Genomic DNA, 18,682 nt, shown 5'->3' with positions numbered 1-18,682 from the left:
AAGTATAAGTTTAATGTTTAAATTGTCCTTCATGTATACAAACTGCGATATTTTATTTAAAAAATGTTATTTTCACCTGCAATATATATATATCCCCATCTTGTTCTTAGAAATATTTAAATTTCCAAAGCTTAATACTAAACAGCTGCTCCAGTAGTGCCACTCTTCACACTTATGGAGTGAAGAGTGCCAAATGACAATAAATAACTTTTGAATAACAATTCTCATTAATCTTGACCTTTGACCGCTGGAGATTGGCACCAACACCCCTGGCGACCTCAATATAGGGATACGTGTGTTAGAAAATGGATAGACGGACAATATCTGAGTTAAAAGTGCGAAGGAACCGAAGTGTGTAAATCAGTTTTACATCCACCCAGAAGAGGGCGCCACAAACAGTTTACCCCCCTTTCGTCACTCCAAAGAAACAGAAGAAGAAGTTGTTGTTTAAAGATGGCGCTACACGGTGCCTTACTCGTGAGGCTAAAAGAGCTTTGCAAAGTGGCCAAATGTGCTCATACAGCAGGAAAAACGGCATTTAACTGGAGCGGAGAAATGCGGTGGTATGGGACAAAAGCGCAGAAGTTTCACGAGCGCAGCGCGTCATGTTTCAACAGTAAACGAGGTGAGTAAAAAAAAATGCCGGTTAGCTAATAGCTGACTGTCGCAGCAGCATCTAACCTCAAGGACATCCAGCATAAAAAAAATGTGATAAAAATCATTCCGCTTCCAGTTTTCAGATCATATTTCAACGTGTGTTGGTTCGGTTAGAGTGCCGAAAAACATCGTTAACGTTTCTCTGTGTCTGGTCATTGTTTTTAATTCTTCGGTAATGGTATTGCAGATCTTCTGGAGGAGTTTCCAGATCCTAAAAACCTCCTCAACAACACCATTTCCCGGTCACTAGGAGTGAATGATCTGTCCCAGCTCATCCAGTACACCTGTACAGAACATGATGGTGTCAAGGTCAGCTGGAATCCTCTCGACTTCACCCATCCTCCTGACATGTAGAGGTTTTGTGTTTGACACAATTGTATTTTGTAACCATGCTCCTGCAGAAGGCCACTGTCACGCTGCTGTGGCCCAACAAGATTAGAGAAGAGGGTTATGCTTCCAAGAAAATTGATGCAGAGCGATTTGCGGCGGCTGCAGCCTGCCTCAGACTCAGGGTAAGCTGCTGTAAAGAAACAAGAGGAGCTGCACAGTGACTTGCTGAAGCATTTGTACGACTAGATTGTTCACATCTTCTCACTTTACAACTCCAAACCTCAGTGTATGTTATTGGGGTTTAGTGTGATTGATCAACACGACGTGAAACATACTTATGAAGTGGAAGTAGAATAATACAAAGTTATTATTTTTTCAATCCAAAAGTCTGCAATATGTGGTTTGCTCATGTTTTCAGATCCTCTGAGTCTGTGCAATTTTTGCTGCACTTAGATCTGCATTTTTTCCCCTCTTTTTTAGGGGTGGAGGGGTGGGCTGTAAAACACACTTAACAGCTGTTTTTATACTAAGATTAAAATATACACAGGCAAACAAAATTTTAATTGGGCATCTGCTGAAGGCAATCGGTTGCTGAATAAAAGTGGTACTTGTGATTTTTGTTTTTTACCAAAGGAATTGGGTGTGATTGGTCCTAACAATCAGCTCCCAAAAAGGAGAGCTGGCCGGGTGAGAGGAGGGCTACATTCCCATCTTTATGATCCTGAAGAGGACTGTCTGACAAACGCTCCCACCTCCAGAGCTGATGAATTGTTGCCTCCGGTGGAAGATGCCTCCTATGTCTCTGAAGCTCTTTCTCTGTTTCCACAACCTAAATCTCTTCTGACCAGAGTGATCCAGGTGGCCGCTTCAACCAGCAGAGTCAGGGTTGGTCAAAGTTTTTTTTTAATTATTTCTACATTCTGAGCCTATCATTTCTATCCTCTTTATATCTGAATGTTTTGGTTTTTTTTCCTACAGGAGATGATGCATTTCAGAACAGCAGGTGGAAAACTAAAAAAGTGCGAGTTGACTCTACTTTGGCCGGAGAACATGATGTTCAGAGCGACGGCGGGCAGCCGAGTGATGGCAGAGAAAAAGGCTGCAGCACTTGCCTGCATGAAGCTGAAGGTGGGAGGAGATCTAGTGAATTGATGTCCATTTAGCTGCAAGTCATAATTGTGCTAAAATATTTCTCATGCTTTTGGTGCAGGAGCTTGCTCTTCTAGATAAAGACAACAATCCACTTACTCATGCAAAGTATCATCGAGAAAAGGTAAAGGAGGCTGGCGAGAGAGAGAGACGTCCATTCCCACTAGAGATTCCAGAATATTTGGAGCAACGCATGAGGGACTACCTAACACGGGTCGGTTCCTTTTCCACATGTCTTGCTTATTTCGATTCATGAATTAAGAAGGCCGAATGTGTGGGCAGTAGCCATGCTGACTAACCTAAGCATTCACAACAGGGTGAGGTGTGGGGAACTAGTTGTAGCCTAGAAGAGGGCAAGAGAGGGACACGGGCAGCATGTACATGAGCGTGATTGACAACACTAAGACCCTCCTTCTCTCTGATTGGTCATTCCTGATCTGAGTGGTGTATTTCTGCAGATGGAAGTAGGATCCCAGGGAGAAAGCAGGAGAGCATATCTTCTTTTTTTTTTGTCTCCACAGATCATCTGTCTCATATTATACTGTCAGGACATAATATGGAAATGCAACACATTGGTTATGAAAGCTGCACGCTGCGGCTCTAATCATTAATGCTGAGTCATCTTCCTCACAGCACCCGGTTGCAACAGAAGTACAGCAACTATGGGAGGAGGAAGAGGCAAGAGGACAACAGACGGTGAACGAGGAGGAAGAGGATGAAGAAGACTATGTTACGGACGCCATCACTGGCAGGCCATACAGGCCGATGTCCAAACATCAAGCTCAGTGCCTCAGTCGCCACCTACAGGAGGCATGGGAAAGGGCAAACCCTGGACTCAGCGTGGAGCTGCCCGTCGACGCTCACCGACAGCGTGTGGTCTCAGCCGTGCGCTCCTCCAGGGCGGTTGTGATCGCCGGCGAGACGGGATGTGGCAAGACGACGCGGATCCCGCGCTTCCTGCTGGAGGAACAAGTGAGAGACGGGGAGGGCGCAGACTGCAACGTCCTCGTCACACAGCCTCGTCGGATCAGTGCCGTGTCTGTAGCTCATCGAGTCGCTCACGAGATGGGGCCACGTCTGAAACACCATGTCGGATATCAGGTAATGGTTAATTTTTAAGTGTTTTTTTTTTTTTTGATTTGCTTAATAAATTAGTCTTTTTCAAAATTTGTTACAGAAAATTATGTAATTTGGGACCGAGTAATACTTTAAGTTCTCACAATAGTTTCTTAAACATTTTATACCTCTTTACACTTATTCTAACCCGTCACAGTTATGTAGTTTTTGTAATGTCATACAAACCAAATGTTAGTTGTAACATCATACAAAGTGAACAAAGTTCATAGAATATAAATGACAGGCAGAAATTGCTGTAGGGAGAGGAAACGAGTATCATATTCAATGTTGACGCAATAATTCCTCTTTGTGTAGGTGAGACTTGAGAGCCGCCCTCCTGAGAACAGCGGGGGGTCCATGCTCTTCCTCACTGTGGGCGTCCTACTGAAGAAGCTGCAGTCCAACCCAACCCTGACAGGAATCAGTCATGTCGTCGTGGACGAGGTCCACGAGCGAGATGTAAACACAGACCTGCTGCTGGCGTTGCTGCGCTCGAGCTTGGACGAGAACCCCGACTTGCGAGTTGTTCTCATGAGCGCCACCGGGGACAACCAGAGGCTGGCGGAGTACTTCGGAGGCTGCCCTATCGTAAAGGTCCCGGGATTCATGCACCCTGTGAAGGACAGGTACCTGGAGGATGTGATGCAGGAGATGGGACGCTCGGCTAAGTTCCAAAACAGGGTGGAGTTAAGCAAGGTGAAATTTTGTAGATCTGTTAGCTTTACGTTTAGATTTATTTATTTTTATTGCTTTAGTAGTATTCTTTTTTTTTTTTTTTATGTTTTTCTTTAAAATGTTAATCTGATTTCGTTTGAGGAGGCGTCGGACGAGGCCGCACCAGATCTGGACTTAGTAGCTGACGTAATTGAGCACATCGACAGACATGGAGAGCCAGGTAACTAATGCATCCTCTCATGCAGTAATTCTGTTTTGTGTTTCATATCTTTTCTTCACAGACATATCTTTACATTGTTTCCCTTCCTTCTGCAGGTGCGGTGCTGTGTTTCCTCCCTGGGTGGCAGGACATCAAGATAGTTCAACAAAAACTGGAGGAGAAACCACACTTTTCACCAGGCTCACAAATGATCGTGCCGTGTAAGACTGAACACATTGATAGACAAGTTTTGTTGTCTGGGGGGTTATTGGTAACTTTGAGATGGCTTTTCTAATTTATTTTTATTTATTCTTTTATTTATTTATTTTTTTTTGTAGTGCACTCAAGCTTATCAGTAGCTGACCAGCAGGTGGTGTTCCAGCGCCCCCAAGCCGGACAGAGGAAGATTGTACTCACCACCAACATAGCGGAAACCTCCATTACAATAGACGATATAGTTCATGTGGTGGATACAGGAACTCATAAGGAACAGAATTATGACCAGCGGACAAAGGTTTTTTTTTTTTTTTAAATGCGTTTAACTTCTGTTTCATGTTGGAATCTGAGATCAAAACCATTTTTCTTGACAACACTAAACTAATGTTTTTCTGCAGGTTTCTTGTCTGGACACAGTTTGGATATCTCGCTCTAACGTCACACAAAGAAAAGGGAGAGCAGGACGTTGTCAGCCGGGGCAGGCATACCACCTGTTCCCAAGGAAACAGCTGGAGACCATGACGCCCTTTCCTGTTCCTGAAATCCTGCGCACACCACTGGAGAGTTTAGTATTGCAGGCTAAAATCCACAGTCCGAACTGCAAGGTACTTTAGATGTTTCTTTGCTACCTTTTTTTTTTTTTTTTTTTTTTTTGCGATGACCATTTAAAAAAAAAATATATATAAATAAATTGTGTTTATGAACAGGCTGTTGACTTCCTGTCCCAAGTATTGGACAGTCCAGAGCCACAAGCTGTGAGAGATGCTGTCCAAAACCTCCAAGATATCGGTGAGAGACTGGAATCCACCTAAACATCTGCTGTGACACTGACTTTCAAATTCATGTCTGAACCTCTTAACACATGTACATCATCTGATTTGTGGCAGGGGTCCTGGACAAGACGGAGACCCTGACTCCCTTAGGAGAACGTGTTGCCTGCATGTCATGTGACCCACGGCTGGGCAAAGTCCTCGTCCTGAGTGCCATGTTCAGGTGTGTTCTACCCCTGTTGTCTGTAGCTGCCTGCCTCACCAGAGACCCATTCCTTAACAGCCTGCAGAACAGAACGCTTGTGAATAAGGTGAGTAGACTGCAGGTCTGGTTTGTTTTTAATAAATGTGTTATTTTATTTTTGTTGGAAAAGTTTAAAATGTTTTACTTTAATGCAAAAATAGTGACAAAAGTAATTATAAATTGTGACGTGCGTCACTGGATCTCAGTTTTATATTTAGATGCTCAGTCTACCATGTTTACAAAATGCAAAATGTTTCATAATATTTAAACCCCTTAGTAGCAGCTTTGAAGAAACCCATCATAATAAGTCTGTTAGGCATAACTGTATTGGGGACTGCACTTGGATCTAATAATGCAAATATTGAGGATTTGTTAACACACCTAAGGTCAATAGGTCAAGGGGTTTATTTGAGTCCCTGTGTGTATTTTTCAAGTCTGTTAATAATCAGAAAATATGTTCAGCAAATCTTTTTAAAAGAAAATCAGAGCATTTTGGGAAAATTATCAAAGTCACAATTTTAATTATGACTTGACTAATTGTACTTTGTTTGTCTAGGCCAAAGAGGAGCTGAGCGGCTCCAGCTATAGCGACTATCTGGTGTTCAGTCGAGCGATTCTGGGCTGGAGGAAAGTCCAGCATGAGGGGGCTAGAAGGGAAAGAGATGACTATTTGGACAAATACACTCTGTCTAGAGGCAGTCTACGATTTATCAATGGTTTGTCTGAGCCACTCGCATTCAGATTAGTCTTTTCCAGAAATTTGGAATAAAGTTTCGCTTTGACATAAATCCTGCTCTTGCTTCATCCCGTGGCAGGTCTCATCTCCCAGTTCAGTGACAACCTGCAGGAAGCGCAGCTGGTTTCCCGTGCCAGTGAGTGCCAGCGGCAGACGTCTATCTACAATGAGCACAGCAACCAGGACGAGCTGCTGAAGGCCGTACTGCTGGCTGGGTTGTATCCCAACCTCGTTCAGGTATACGACGCTGCATACTGGCTTTTGTTAGTGCTTCTATGCAACTGCAATAAGATAAATAATCCTGCAATTGGAAAAATGTTGGGTTTGATTCCAGCTCCATCAAATATCAGTGTGCTTTTGTCACAAAGCACTTAATGCCATGTTGCCTAGCAATCTGTGAAAGTGTAAAATAACTTACGAGGTTGGTTTGATTGAAAAAGCAACAAGCAGGTTTAGTCCATTTCACTTTCATACTGTGCATGGCTAAAGATTTCCAAGTAAAAGATATTTAAATGATAGACTATTCTGCTCTCAGTGAACATTATGTAGCTTACATTCTGGCTCAACCTAATATCACTGCCCTTTTTTTTTTCCTTTTTCTTTTTTTTTTTTTTTTTTCTGAAGGTAAAGAAAGGCATTGTTACCAAAGGGGGGCGCTTTCGTCCCAATAATCTCGCTCTGCGCTCGCTCAGCGGTCCGGTGCTGCTTCACCGCTCCTCAGTGAACAGGTTTGATCATGTCCAGACCTTTTCCCCAACAGAATGACACCGAGTGGGATAATGGTCATGTTCACTTTGTCTCCCTTTCTGTTGCAGAGGCAAAGAGGACCTCCCCAGTCGGTGGCTGACCTTTTTCAGTGCGGTCAAGTCTAACGGGAATGTTTTCATCAGGGACTCTTCTGCAGTTCACCCCCTTGCCCTGCTGCTGCTCACTGACTGTGACATTTCAGAGACAGGTAATGTGTTTGTCGCGGTGCATGCAGGGAGCACGAGCATTTGGAGGAGACTGTTGCAATCGTTTTTCTCCTTAATACATTTTAGACTTGAAGACTTTTTTTTTTTTTGTTTTTTTTTTGTCAAAGGGTGTGTGTTATTTGGAAAATTAAACCTACATGCCATTTCCTTAAACTCTTGTCCAAGCGTGGCAAAATTGTTGGAATGAAGTCTCACTTAATCATTCTTTTGAAAGCTCACATAAAATGCATCGTCATGCCAACAGAACCAATCTTAGGAACTTCTCTGCCTCTGCTTTTGTAAATTGAATCTTTTCTATATGTTCTCTGCAAACTCAACTCTTCTATTAATTTCACCTTTGCAACTCCATTAAAAACTTCAGCTGTTCACCTTAAATTTCTTCTAAGGTTTCTGCTCTTCTATTCTCTGTCTTCAACTAACTTACCAAGGTTACAGCATTTTCACAGGAAATGCAATTTTTCTGGTTGTGTTTTAAAGATGGCTGACATCCACTGATTAAAAATTTTTCCTCACCTTCTAAAATTGGCAAGAACTTTTAAACAAATCTGCTTGCAAGTCACACATACAGGTGTGTCTCAATACATTAGATTCGCAAAAGTCAGATTTGCAAAAAGATGCAGATATTGATTAACAGATTATCTCCATGCCTTGATTTCTTGATTATGATTTTCTACTGACCGCTTATGAAATGGCAACATTTAGAACTTCTAATAGAGAAACGTTGGTTTAATGAAATACATTTAATACCTGCTTTAAAGGTTGTTTTTTAAAAGGTACTTTTTAAACATAACAAATGAGGCTTACCAGAATACGTATTCTAATTTAATAAATGTTTTTTCGTAGGTATCAAAAAGGGTGATCTTGTTTCATACTTGAACTAAAGTTTTCATCTTTTTTTCCCCTGCTGTTTCAGTAAACGGCGACATGGTGGAGGTATCTTTTCCTGGCCGCTCTCTGGTGCGCTGCGAGGTCCCACTTCAGACATGGGATCTTCTCTGGGATCTTCGCACCTCCATTCAGACCATGCTCTACCGCAACTTCAACAATCCCAGCAATGCTAACATTTCTCAAGATGGAAGCCTCATATCCTTACTTGTAGAGCTGCTGAACAACACGGAGTCAAACCCTTTTGTCGAGGTGTCTGGCACAGAAAGTGAAGTAGATTAAAAACTATATATTTTCTGCTTGTGAGGTTTGACTTCATGGCGAATTTCGAAATCATGAAGCATATTTTATTTCGGAAGCACTTTTGTGAAAATGATTGCAACAAATTCAAATCCCATGGAAATTGTGTGCTACTTTTTCTTTGTAAATGCATAACGCCATCACTCCTATCCATAAAATGATAGGAAAAAACAGTTTCGACCTTTTTCTTTGTATACTAAATGCTTCATTGCTTTCTAAAGGAAGTAGGGTAGGATTTTACTCTGAGTAAGGACGGGTCATTAAAATTGTGAACATTGTCAGATTTATTAAAACAATACAATTTCCTTCCATGAAATTTGTCATGAGTTTTATTTTTACTGACTGCAAGATCAGAAGAGACTTTTTTGTTTTGTTTTCATGAAAACTCCTTCATAAACTGTTCGTGAAAGGCGCTCAAACGTCTCAGTATTTCTTCCATGGTGTCTGTGGGGGTCATGATGCAAAATCTACAAAGACAAGTGCGAGTGTTGAATACCTGTGCTGTGTGAAGTTAACTTTAATCATTTTATGTTCATTTAAAAAGGCTAATTATTTCGTCAAACGTTTAAGAATTTGAGTCTCACCTGATGTGGTAGGTGCCCTCCTTTTGTCCATACTCAGTCCCAGGACTAAACAACACTCCGGCCTCCTCCAGAAGCCTCAAGCAGTAAAATGTGTCTGGTTGCAGTCCAGCCTCCTGAAACATCCGAATAAATCCGCTCTCGTAACCAAAACGCACAAGAACCTTTGGCAGTACATTACGAGTTGCATCATATTGCTCGATGTGCATTTATTCTGAAACCTTGGCTCTCTCAATGGCTTTGGGTGGAAGAAACACTCTTGGGAATGCAAATGCTCCTCCTTCCAGTGGTTGGCAGCTAAAATCTGGGAAGCTGTTGATGGCTTCTTCCACCCTCCTCACGTTTTGAGCTAACGAGGCCCTGATGTGCTGCGTCTCCTGCACAACGAAGATCATGCCGACAGCTCAAATTGTTTGTACCCCCAGTCGTTGCGGTAAATAAAAATGTCTCACCTTCAAATAGAGAGGGTATGAGGGGTCTCCTGGTTGTGGAGGATTCACCATCACATCCAGAGCAATCTGTCCCAAAATGGGACAGGAGTTGGTGGAGAATAGATTGTTGATGTGCTTCATTACAGCAGGGTCAAGGTTCACAAGCTCAACGTAGCCAGTACGCAGACCGCACCTAATACAACAGACTTATATGAAGTGCTTAAAAAAAATCACAGTTCAATCATTCTCTACCACTTGTTAGTTTTTCCATATGACCTGCAAAACATGTAATGATATATTGAATGTGTAACTTAAAAAGACTGGTATTCTCACCTTCTGAATGTTTGCATATTCACACAAGATGTCTTATTGTGAATATGCCAACATTACACTTCTGTCATAAAGCAACGCATTCCTGGTTGTTTTTTAATTAAAGTGAAAATCTCAAATCCTTTACTCCACATATATGCTTTGCAGATCTATACATTTTGTTCTGGTTACTCATTTGTTCGGCTTGTTTGCGTAAGATTGATTTGCAACATTTTTCCAAGAGTTCCTGAATGTCAAGTCAGTGGAATAACTTATTAACAGAGATGTATTTTCTTTAAAACAACTTTAGATTTAGGATTAAAGTGGGTTTAGAGTGGCCAATCACATATAGCATCAAGTGGGGCAGTTCAGCCACTTTCCATATTTGGAGCGAGATTCATCTGGGCAGAGTGAACTTGTGTCTCACTCCAAGAGAGTAAATGTTTGTAACTCGTCATAAAAAGAGGAAATGCAAGTTGAATGTTTTTTTTTTAGTTTTTATTTTCTTTATATTCTTGACCCACTTACTACTACTTATATAAAGGTAATACTTACACTAATACATATATGCTTCAGTACTTTCATTTCTCTGAAGTTGAGCTTTTGTGTTGGGTAAAAAGACACGTGTCAGACAGTGTGATTGAATACTCACTCTCCCATGAGGCCTTTCGAGGCCGTGTGGAAGGATGCTAATTCCACTGAGTCTGACAGAGGAGCCCCAATCTCAGCCAGAGCTCTTTTATAAGAGACAAACTCACTTTCCTTCCCATAAACACAGTCCTGGTACACCTGAGGAGGATGAAGTTGCGTTATACAGGTCCAGTGTTTGAATATTTTGTAAAATTCTTGATTCACTAACCTCATCGGCTAGAAGAAAAAGCTTCTTCTCTGCAGCAAAACGGATCACCTCTTGAATGGATTTTCTGCTTTGAACATAACCTGCAGGCATGAAAAAAAATAAAAAATCTTATTCCAGTGACAGGACACACAAATCATATTGATACTGCCTAGATTTTGCTACCAGCTGGGTTTCCAGGGTTGATCATATACAGAGCGACCGGGTTGCAAACTCCCTTTGCAGAGTCCAGAGCTCGCTGCAGCTCCTCCATCTCCAGCGCCCAGCCCCGCTCCTCTCTGAGGTAGTAGGGAACCGCCACCGCTCCCAGCGTCGTTAGGGATATGATAGTGGTGGAGTGGCACGGCACTGGGATCAGCACTCCAGTTCTGGGTGAGGCCTCGGAATTCACCAAGACCTTTAAAATGTTCTGAAGAGCCCGGTAGGTGACACGCTGTGCTAACCAGGTAACCAACAGAAGGAAGATGCAGAATGAACTGTGTCGGTGCGTTTACCGTGAGTGCCCACTGTGAGCCGGGGCTGATGTAAATGTTTTCAGGGTGACATGGAACCCCTCCATCCCGTCTCATAATGTATTGGGAGACGCTCTGAAGTGTTTGTGGTATTCCTGCTGTGGCACAGTAAGAACCTGGAGACGTGACAGAAGTTCTTTCAAATTCACAGAAATCAGATTAAAACATTTTTTGAGATTATTTTTGGTGGCGATATGGAAGCTTACTTCTTTTCTGTTATGTTTCTGTCATAAGGCTGACCCAATATTTGTACCCTCCACAATTATTATCATTACTGGCAACTTTAACCACATACTATCTCCTCAAATGAGAAGTACAGTTTACTTTCTCCATCCATGATTTTACCTCCAAATATAGTGAATCTCATACTGGACAAATGCAAAAGTCTTACCTACACTCCCTCCTGCACAGGTTCCCAGCAGCCGCTGAGCCCTCTGCTTGACATCTACCATCAGCTTGTCTCCATCCATAAGCTCAGGGTAGAGACAAGCTGCAAGAACCTATAAGAGAGACAGCTAACAGTTATTTGGACAAAACAAGGAAATAAGTGTAAACCTTGGTTGTAAGTTGTCTCATACCTGTCTTACAAAAGAAAGAGGTTTCACACCTGCCCTGTGTGGGTCACCCCAGGAGACATCAATCACCTCTCTGTAGGACTTTCTTACTCCCTGTGAATTGAGACATAAAAAAAATAAATAAATAAAACAGAAAGACAGTTAATATTTTTAATTGTTTTTTCCATTCACGTATCGCAAATGTATAGTGTCTACGATTTACCCGTCTGAGTTCCTCCTTGATCTCGTTGGTTCGCCTGAACAAGACGAAGTTCTCCATCTGTTTCATATTTCTTACATCGGAGCTGATCTCCTGCAGGACAGACATATCTGTGATTTTTTCCTCTCTGACCAGAGATGCTGACCAATGCAGTCTGAGCAGGACGGCTCCTGATGTCCTGAGCAGCTCAATGGAAGTGAAACCAGTTTTCTTGTTAAAGATACATGATAAATTGTAGCAATAGGTGTTAGATTAACATGGTGATGTGCTTTTAGCTGTGGCTGTTTTGACTTATTCCTTTATTAGATAATCTACAAAAACATCAGCTGTTGTGAGCAGCCTTCTTTTCCTTTGTTATTTTTTAACTTTGGTTTCTGATCTGGAACGACAAGACTAATCAGTAATGTATTTTCAATCAGATCTGTTTATCTGATTGTTCAATATTTCCTAATGTAAATATGGACAGCTACATTTCACAACATTAAAAACGGAATGAGGATATGCTGAATTTCTGCACTTTAATGCCTGACCTTAAGCAGTTAAAGGAGCATTCCACTCTTTTAATCAGCTATAGCATTTACTTAAACATAACAGCATACAAAAAATTAACTCATGACCCATTTCATAAGTAAAACATTATGTGTCTGTGAATTATATTGTGGTGGTCAGAAGGCCTGATGGGGAAGGTGCAGTCAGACTGCTTCAGGGCAGCTGAAGATGTCTGACACCACCATCAGTGTGTGAATGTGTTTGTGGATGGGTAAATGATTGAATGCAGTGTGAAATACGTTGGGGTCATTTGCTCTAGATAAAACGCTGTACAAGAACAGGCCATTTGCCATGGTGGACAAAAACATTGTGGTGTAAATAAGCAATTAATAAATACAGAATTAAATTACACACTGACAGTTAACACTCCTTTATAAACGTAGCAATACAAAGACTATAAATTGCATGTCTGAAAACGTTTACACAGACAGACATAAATGTATTAATTACAGCACGACAAAAAAAAAAAATTATATATATATATATATATATATATATATATATATATATATATATATATATATATATATATATATATATATATATATATATATATATATATATATATATATATATAAAAGAGTTAAATTATGTCAGAAATTTGATGTGAAACGAGTTTTGGATATAGGTTCAATAAGAGCAATTTATTTCAAGCACGACATGTTTCTGTCTATTTTTGATGAAACTCAATAAAATATATGTTTTAAAAGTAAATACTATCCAAGTTTCCTAAAATTCATTATAAAGTGATGGCTATGGACAGGAACACTCTCCTGTTGCTCAAACGAAGACTGAAATCACTCTGCTGTTCTATTACACAGTTATATGAAGAAGATACTCAGGATTCTGTAATGCTCTTTATTTTATATAATTTTCAGATTGGCGACTTTGTTTCTCCCCGGACGTAAATAACAGACGTGCTGTTCTTCTTCCTGTTTTGTTTTTCTTTCGCTCCCCATCTGCTCGGTTCGATAGAAATGGAAGAATGTGCAAGGCAGACACACAACCACAGTCTACCCGTGAACATACCACGTCTCTTTAAACCGGGCCGAACCGTGTAGACCCTACAGCAGAAGCAGGCAGAAGCAAAGACCCTTCCTCCGGTCCCAGTGTCCGAAACATGGCACTCAGCTCGGGTAGCTGGGCTCTCCCAGCCCCGGTGCCTGCCTCGTCCCAGCAGCCTGCGTGCAGCGGCCCCAGCCCGGCTGCATGCTGCAGCACTGTCCTGATGTCAGTCCGCGTCTCGGTGTCCCACTCCGGGATCAGACCCCTGTGCCTACCTGGAGCGGGCAGCGACTCTCTGCGGCTGCAGCTCAGCATGGACCCGAACCTGGCCGGAGAGTTCCGCCTGGCACTGCGAGATACGAGCGGAAACCGCAGTGTGGTGAGGTTCCATCCGCATATCCATTTGTTTACCTGCAGAGCTGCTGTTAAACGCTCAGATGTTGAGGAAGCACCCATGTTCCTACATCCCTCATAGCAATGTTGGCCTGGACAGTGTAGGCCATCTTTGAGCAGTTCAGAAGCGGATTCGATATTTGACCTGCTTTCACAACTATACTACTAAAGTTACATTCACAATTATGAAATCAGGCAAATGAAATCATACAAATTTTAGATAGTGAATATGCGGGCTGAGCTGTATGCTACCCACCACATTTTGAGATGTTGTATAGTAACTCTAATCACTGCATTTTCTTTTGAGCCCTTCTGGAACCTACCCTTCAATTACTAACATACATCAATACAGTCAGACGTGTGTTTCGAATTACTGCTGCCAACTATTAAATGTGCCGCTCTCCTGCTTTCATTACCAGAAAGTTCTCCTACATTAGTTCTTTTGTTTCTTTTTGGTGTATCTGCTCCGTCTTCTTTAAGCCTCGGTCGGTCCTGGCAGATGGCCTCTCATACTGAACCAAGCTCTACTGCAGGTTTCCTCCTGTTAACGGGGAATTTTCCTCTCCACTGTCGCTCCATGCATGCTCGGTGTGAGGGATTATTGTGAACGTAACCACACAATGCAAGCAAATCAACGACTCGTCGTAATCTGCTGGATTTCTTTTGACAGAAAACTTTTAAAACTAATTTGAATAATAAACTAAGTTTAATGAAGTATTCTATAACCAAGATCAACTAAAAAATATGTGCAATTTAGTTGAAGTGACTTAATAAAGTGCCCTGAAAATACATTTGTTATGAAATGGTGCTATATAAATAAACCTAATTGAATTGAAAATTGAATTCTGCTTTCCAGGTTTTGGTATTTGTGCATCGCTGACCCCAGATAGCTTCAGTCAGACAAATTTGGCTTTCTCTGGACACATAGGGAAAGTGTCAGGCCTATTTCAGCCAGCTGATTGGTAGTTATATTGCATCCAGAAAAACGTTGGGTCACTTTTACACTTTTTCTCATTAAAAGGACTGTAAATCACAGAATCTGCATGTCAACTTTTTGAAAAAATAATTAAGACAGAAAGTCTCAAAATTTGATTAAAAAGCTAAACAAACAGTTTGGAGCACACTGGGAGAAATATTAAGATACTATGGAGTCCCTGAGTTGCCGTCAGAGTAGAAATCTTTCAGTGTAGCTCTAAACAAACTGTGTACAAAGAAAGGTAGCTCCACCTTTTCCGTCTCTTCAGGGACTTAATGATTCACTTTCTGGCTATAATGTTTATAATGTCTTTGAATAAGATCCTTTTGAGAACAGAAAAAAAGATCTCAAGATTTTCTCAAAAAGTACTAAAAGTAGTAAAAAGTAGTATAACCTTAGATAAAAACAAAAAACAAAACAACCACCACAAATTAAAGTTTGCTCTCTTTTTCTGCACTTCTCATACATCAGCGTGAAGGAATTCGATACACTTTTAAGGATAATAAATTGCTACGTTAAGGTTTTCACCCTGCCAACATGTAGACTTCACTTGGCTCACTGTATCCAAACACAACTCCCACATCTGTCCCGTGTTTGCCAAGTTCGCCACATGACGTCCGCCTTAACCCTCGCAGGCTCCAAATCTGCTTTTCATCTCCGAGTGAGACGTTTTCCCCACCGACAATTGAGACGCTTTCCGATTTGCATGGCTTTACTTTGATCCCCGCTTCTTTTAGATCATCTATAACTTTTTTTTTTTCCTCAGTCATTTCAAAGAAGTCACGGACGTCTTCTCTCTTTCTCTCTGGCGGGAGGCAAAGCCTCTGTGACCTTATGTTCCCTAAAGAGCTGCGAGTGTAAACGGATAATGTTGAAAGAGTAATCTCTGGGGATTTACACAATTTCTGACAGATTCTAATGGGGATACTTTCTTTTTTTTCTTGTGCAAACTGCAAAGTGTACGCTTCCCACCAACAGGTTGAACCGTGCATTTTTTTAGTTCACGTTAACTTATGCTCAAACGTGAGTATGAGGGAAAAGAAAAGTTTTTGGAAATACTGAAAAATACATACTCCTCTGCAGATCCATAAGCTTTTTTAAAAATATTTTTATTAAAGCCCAATCACAAACTGGAGAAGAGGAGCAATCATTTGTTCAATCATCCACTCTTAACGTGCATCTACAAATAATCTGATCAGTCCAGACCAGCATTCTCTTTGCTTTTGATACGTTTCGATCTCACACTTAACTTGCCTAAAGTCATTTGCAAAAGCCGTTTTGTCACAGCATGTGTCCTTACCTTCAGTTCATTGCAGAGTTTGACCTGCGCTCGGTGCAGTACGAGGTCAAATCCTCTCGCTGCCACGAGATGCGCCTCGCTGCTTCGCCTCACGACTGCATCCGCTTCAACTTCCGCTGCGACCGTGAGGCCGAGGCCTGGTCCACCGTGGTCATATCGTCACTGAGGGAGGCGCACAGAGGTCAGTTTGAACAAAACTCATGATTTATTTATTTTTTTTCTCTTCTTTATAGCCTCGACATTTCTGTTGAAGATGCTGGGAGATTACTGTAGAGCACAATTGTTCATCCCTGTTGAGCTTTATTACTTTGTTACAAATAGATCTTTAAATGTGAGATGTCACAGGTAGAAATCCATGAATTAAAATATCATTGAAAATGTATTATTTAAATAAAATATTTATTGTTTTCTAAATTGATTTTTCAGCTGTTTTTATCATTTGAAATATATCTGTCTGATTTCCTCTCAGGAACTAAATATTTTACTTGAATAACAATAAATCAGAAAACCTCTGAGTAACTGCGGCCTGAACTGTATGTGAACCACCACATATTGAGATGTTGCACAGTGACTCCTCTCACTGCTCTCTCTCCGACAGTGGCAAACATAAACGCCTGCGAATCGGACGGGAAACACGACTCCGACGCAGCGGTGGATCAGAGGAGCTCGACCTCTCTGACGCTCTGTGGTGAGTCTGCCGCTCTGCGACACTTGTGTCCGCGCTCGCGGCCGGCTCCGGAAGCGTCACCCTGTCCTGTGATTTTCAGAGGAGCTGTGTTCGGAGCTCTCCAAAGTGATCGAGGCAGGCGACATTCAGGCTGCCTCCCAGCACGCGTCCGCACTGGCTCGACAAAAAGCGACGCTGACGATACAGCCGTCCCAGAAAAACTACACAGATGGAGAAATCAGGTCAGGATTAAAGCGGGCAGGCCGTCGACCCGGTCCGTTTCACTTATAGTTCGACTTATGCCGTGATCCGTGTTCTTTCCAGTTTATCCGTGGTGGTGGAGGACGCCTCTTCTTCTTGTTGCGTCACAGTTATAGTCTTTCCCTACATGTCTGTAGCTACACTCAAACAACAGGTGAGAAAACTGTGAGATTGGCGAAACGGGCAAAGCTTCCGGTGGCTTTTATCCGCAAACGTCCATAGCTGTCGGTCTTCCAGGTCTTTCTAGAGTACGGTTTCCATCCTCGCGTGCAGCGCTGGGTGATCGGTCAGTGCCTGTGCTCTGATCCGCGGTCACTGGCTTCCTACGGAGTTCAGAAAGACGGCGACACGGCGTACCTTTACCTGATCTCTGCCAGACAAGCTCGCGTTACACGGCAGCTGTTCCAGCAGGACCTGGAGAACTCCCTGATGGCTTCGGCGCTGCCGCCAGGAAGCAGCCTCACCTCCCAGGTCTGGAGGGGCTACAGCACTCTGCCCTCCAAGCTCCCCCACAACAACCAGGGTGAGTGCAATAAAAGTCACCATTTGGTCTTCTATTGTCTGTCACCAATGCCTTGTTGCAAATTCCTGTTCATGAAAACAAATAGATAGTTCTTCAGATAGCCGTCTTTCATCTTTTCAAGTTTTTGATTATTTCTCTGTCGTTAATCTATTTTTACCAGAAACAGGTGGAGGGAATAACAAAGCAGGAGACATCAAAGACGTCCTCGATCTTGAGAAGCTGCAGCTGAACGATCACTCCAACAAGGCCAGCAAGACGCAGGTATCTGAGGCGTTCGGTGTTCTGAACAGGCTACGGATGGAGCAAACTAAAGGGTTTGGTGTCACGATGGAGGGATCTAAAATATCTCAACTTTTTTTCAACTTGCAGCAGACGGAGTGGGCCTGTCCCTCGTGCACCTTCATCAACAAGCCGTCTCGCCCGGGCTGCGAGATCTGCGCCACCGCCAGACCCGACGTGCAGAGCTGCATCCAGCAGGTACTCCCACACATCTGAGTCCAGCTGAATCAGTCTGACCGGCCGCCCTCACTCAGTCACCACCCTTCTCTGTCTCTCACCAAGGAGAAAGGACGGAGAGAGGATCGCAGAGAGTCTGGCTTGAGCCGCAGCTGACTGCCCGTCATCGTCATCGCCGCCTGGATTTCGTTTCTCGCTCACGTCCACACACACACACACACACACGCCAAGAGCGAGCCATTTAGATTTGAAACACACCTGTTGGCAAAAATACTCACAGAGAGAGAACAAAGTGCACTGATCACCATCTGACTGGAGCGAGGCGGCGCCGCTCGATCTGCTGACAGAGTTTTGTCTGTTTAAATATGGACACCATGACATACATCTCATTTGGCCAGACATCTTTGCTATTTGTTTTAGAGTGGGTGCCTGTGTGTGTGTGTGAGTGCGTGTGTGGCGCAAACAGCCTGATATTTATTTTAGCAGAGAAAGGGAGTGAGGTTGTTTCTTTGCATCCGATTGCAGCCGAAAACGAGGGAACGTCGCGTGCAGCGAGGGCAGATTCAGATGCTTTGTGCAATAGCCTGATAATCTGTTCATCTGTCGCCTGCAGCAGGACGACAGACTAATGCCAAAACATTGTCGGAAACGAGAGACAAAAAGCATGCGCCATGTACAGGGTTGTATTTAGTGTAATATTTTTACTAAAATGCATTAACAATGTGATGTAAATTTCAAATAGTGGTTTAATTGTACTTGATTTCCTCTGAGCTATGAAAGCGAGGAAAGATCCAGTCTCAGTGCATAATCTATATATATATATAAAGGAAGGAATCTG

General features: G+C 42.4%; 3 protein-coding genes across 5 annotated transcripts; 2 read left to right on the top strand and 1 right to left on the bottom strand.

Moving 5' to 3' along the window:
* Window positions 1-409: 409 nt before the first annotated feature.
* dhx30 (DEAH (Asp-Glu-Ala-His) box helicase 30) lies at window positions 410-8,567 on the top strand. The gene is made up of 19 exons (XM_015008877.2): window positions 410-625; window positions 845-966; window positions 1,059-1,169; window positions 1,621-1,872; window positions 1,966-2,115; window positions 2,198-2,350; window positions 2,770-3,237; window positions 3,568-3,948; window positions 4,072-4,147; window positions 4,243-4,347; window positions 4,465-4,640; window positions 4,741-4,947; window positions 5,050-5,131; window positions 5,230-5,423; window positions 5,913-6,072; window positions 6,172-6,329; window positions 6,717-6,820; window positions 6,908-7,047; window positions 7,980-8,567. Exons 1-19 carry the CDS (start codon window positions 454-456, stop codon window positions 8,231-8,233), a joined length of 3,465 nt encoding a protein of 1,154 aa, XP_014864363.2. The 5' UTR covers window positions 410-453; the 3' UTR covers window positions 8,234-8,567.
* LOC106930998 (alanine aminotransferase 2) lies at window positions 8,518-11,822 on the bottom strand. Its single transcript, XM_015008899.2, has 11 exons — window positions 11,718-11,822; window positions 11,519-11,608; window positions 11,332-11,440; window positions 10,923-11,056; window positions 10,594-10,837; window positions 10,432-10,511; window positions 10,225-10,361; window positions 9,285-9,456; window positions 9,054-9,209; window positions 8,836-8,948; window positions 8,518-8,718 (listed from the first exon to the last, which is right to left on the bottom strand). The coding sequence occupies exons 1-11, from the start codon at window positions 11,820-11,822 to the stop codon at window positions 8,628-8,630; spliced, it is 1,431 nt and encodes a 476-aa protein (XP_014864385.2). The 3' UTR covers window positions 8,518-8,627.
* Window positions 11,823-13,383: 1,561 nt separating this feature from the next.
* On the top strand, window positions 13,384-18,682 carry sharpin (SHANK-associated RH domain interacting protein). Of its 3 annotated transcripts, none has more exons than XM_088014714.1 (9): window positions 13,384-13,647; window positions 15,944-16,118; window positions 16,536-16,625; window positions 16,705-16,846; window positions 16,929-17,019; window positions 17,103-17,388; window positions 17,549-17,649; window positions 17,758-17,865; window positions 17,950-18,682. In XM_088014714.1, the coding sequence occupies exons 1-9, from the start codon at window positions 13,384-13,386 to the stop codon at window positions 17,998-18,000; spliced, it is 1,308 nt and encodes a 435-aa protein (XP_087870840.1). In that variant the 3' UTR covers window positions 18,001-18,682. The 3 variants fall into 3 exon arrangements, with proteins under 3 accessions (XP_087870840.1, XP_087870839.1, XP_087870838.1); XM_088014713.1 differs by having other exon boundaries at window positions 17,088-17,388; window positions 17,555-17,649; XM_088014712.1 differs by having other exon boundaries at window positions 17,088-17,388.

Source organism: Poecilia mexicana, unplaced genomic scaffold, assembly GCF_051168715.1.
Source record: "Poecilia mexicana isolate PSO_F unplaced genomic scaffold, ASM5116871v1 scaffold_17, whole genome shotgun sequence".
Taxonomy (NCBI): Eukaryota; Metazoa; Chordata; class Actinopteri; order Cyprinodontiformes; family Poeciliidae; genus Poecilia; species Poecilia mexicana.
Note: the sequence above shows the minus strand (reverse complement) of the source record. Positions and strands in the feature narration are given on the sequence as shown.

Bases quoted from the DNA above. Each gene is read 5' to 3' on its own strand.
- LOC106930998 (XM_015008899.2), bottom strand. From the start codon at position 11,822: ATGTCTGTCCTGCAGGAGATCAGCTCCGATGTAAGAAATATGAAACAG. The intron at 11,441-11,518 runs GTATGAGACAAC...TCTCTCTTATAG, and splicing joins CTCTTTCTTTTGTAAGACAG to GTTCTTGCAGCTTGTCTCTA. The intron at 11,057-11,331 runs GTAAGACTTTTG...TCACGTCTCCAG, and splicing joins CTGTGCAGGAGGGAGTGTAG to GTTCTTACTGTGCCACAGCA.
- dhx30 (XM_015008877.2), top strand. From the start codon at position 454: ATGGCGCTACACGGTGCCTTACTCGTGAGGCTAAAAGAGCTTTGCAAA. The intron at 1,170-1,620 runs GTAAGCTGCTGT...TTTTTACCAAAG, and splicing joins CAGCCTGCCTCAGACTCAGG to GAATTGGGTGTGATTGGTCC. The intron at 4,348-4,464 runs GTAAGACTGAAC...TTTTTTTTGTAG, and splicing joins CTCACAAATGATCGTGCCGT to TGCACTCAAGCTTATCAGTA.
- sharpin (XM_088014712.1), top strand. From the start codon at position 13,384: ATGGCACTCAGCTCGGGTAGCTGGGCTCTCCCAGCCCCGGTGCCTGCC. The intron at 16,626-16,704 runs GTGAGTCTGCCG...TGTGATTTTCAG, and splicing joins GACCTCTCTGACGCTCTGTG to AGGAGCTGTGTTCGGAGCTC. The intron at 17,020-17,087 runs GTGAGAAAACTG...AAACGTCCATAG, and splicing joins TAGCTACACTCAAACAACAG to CTGTCGGTCTTCCAGGTCTT.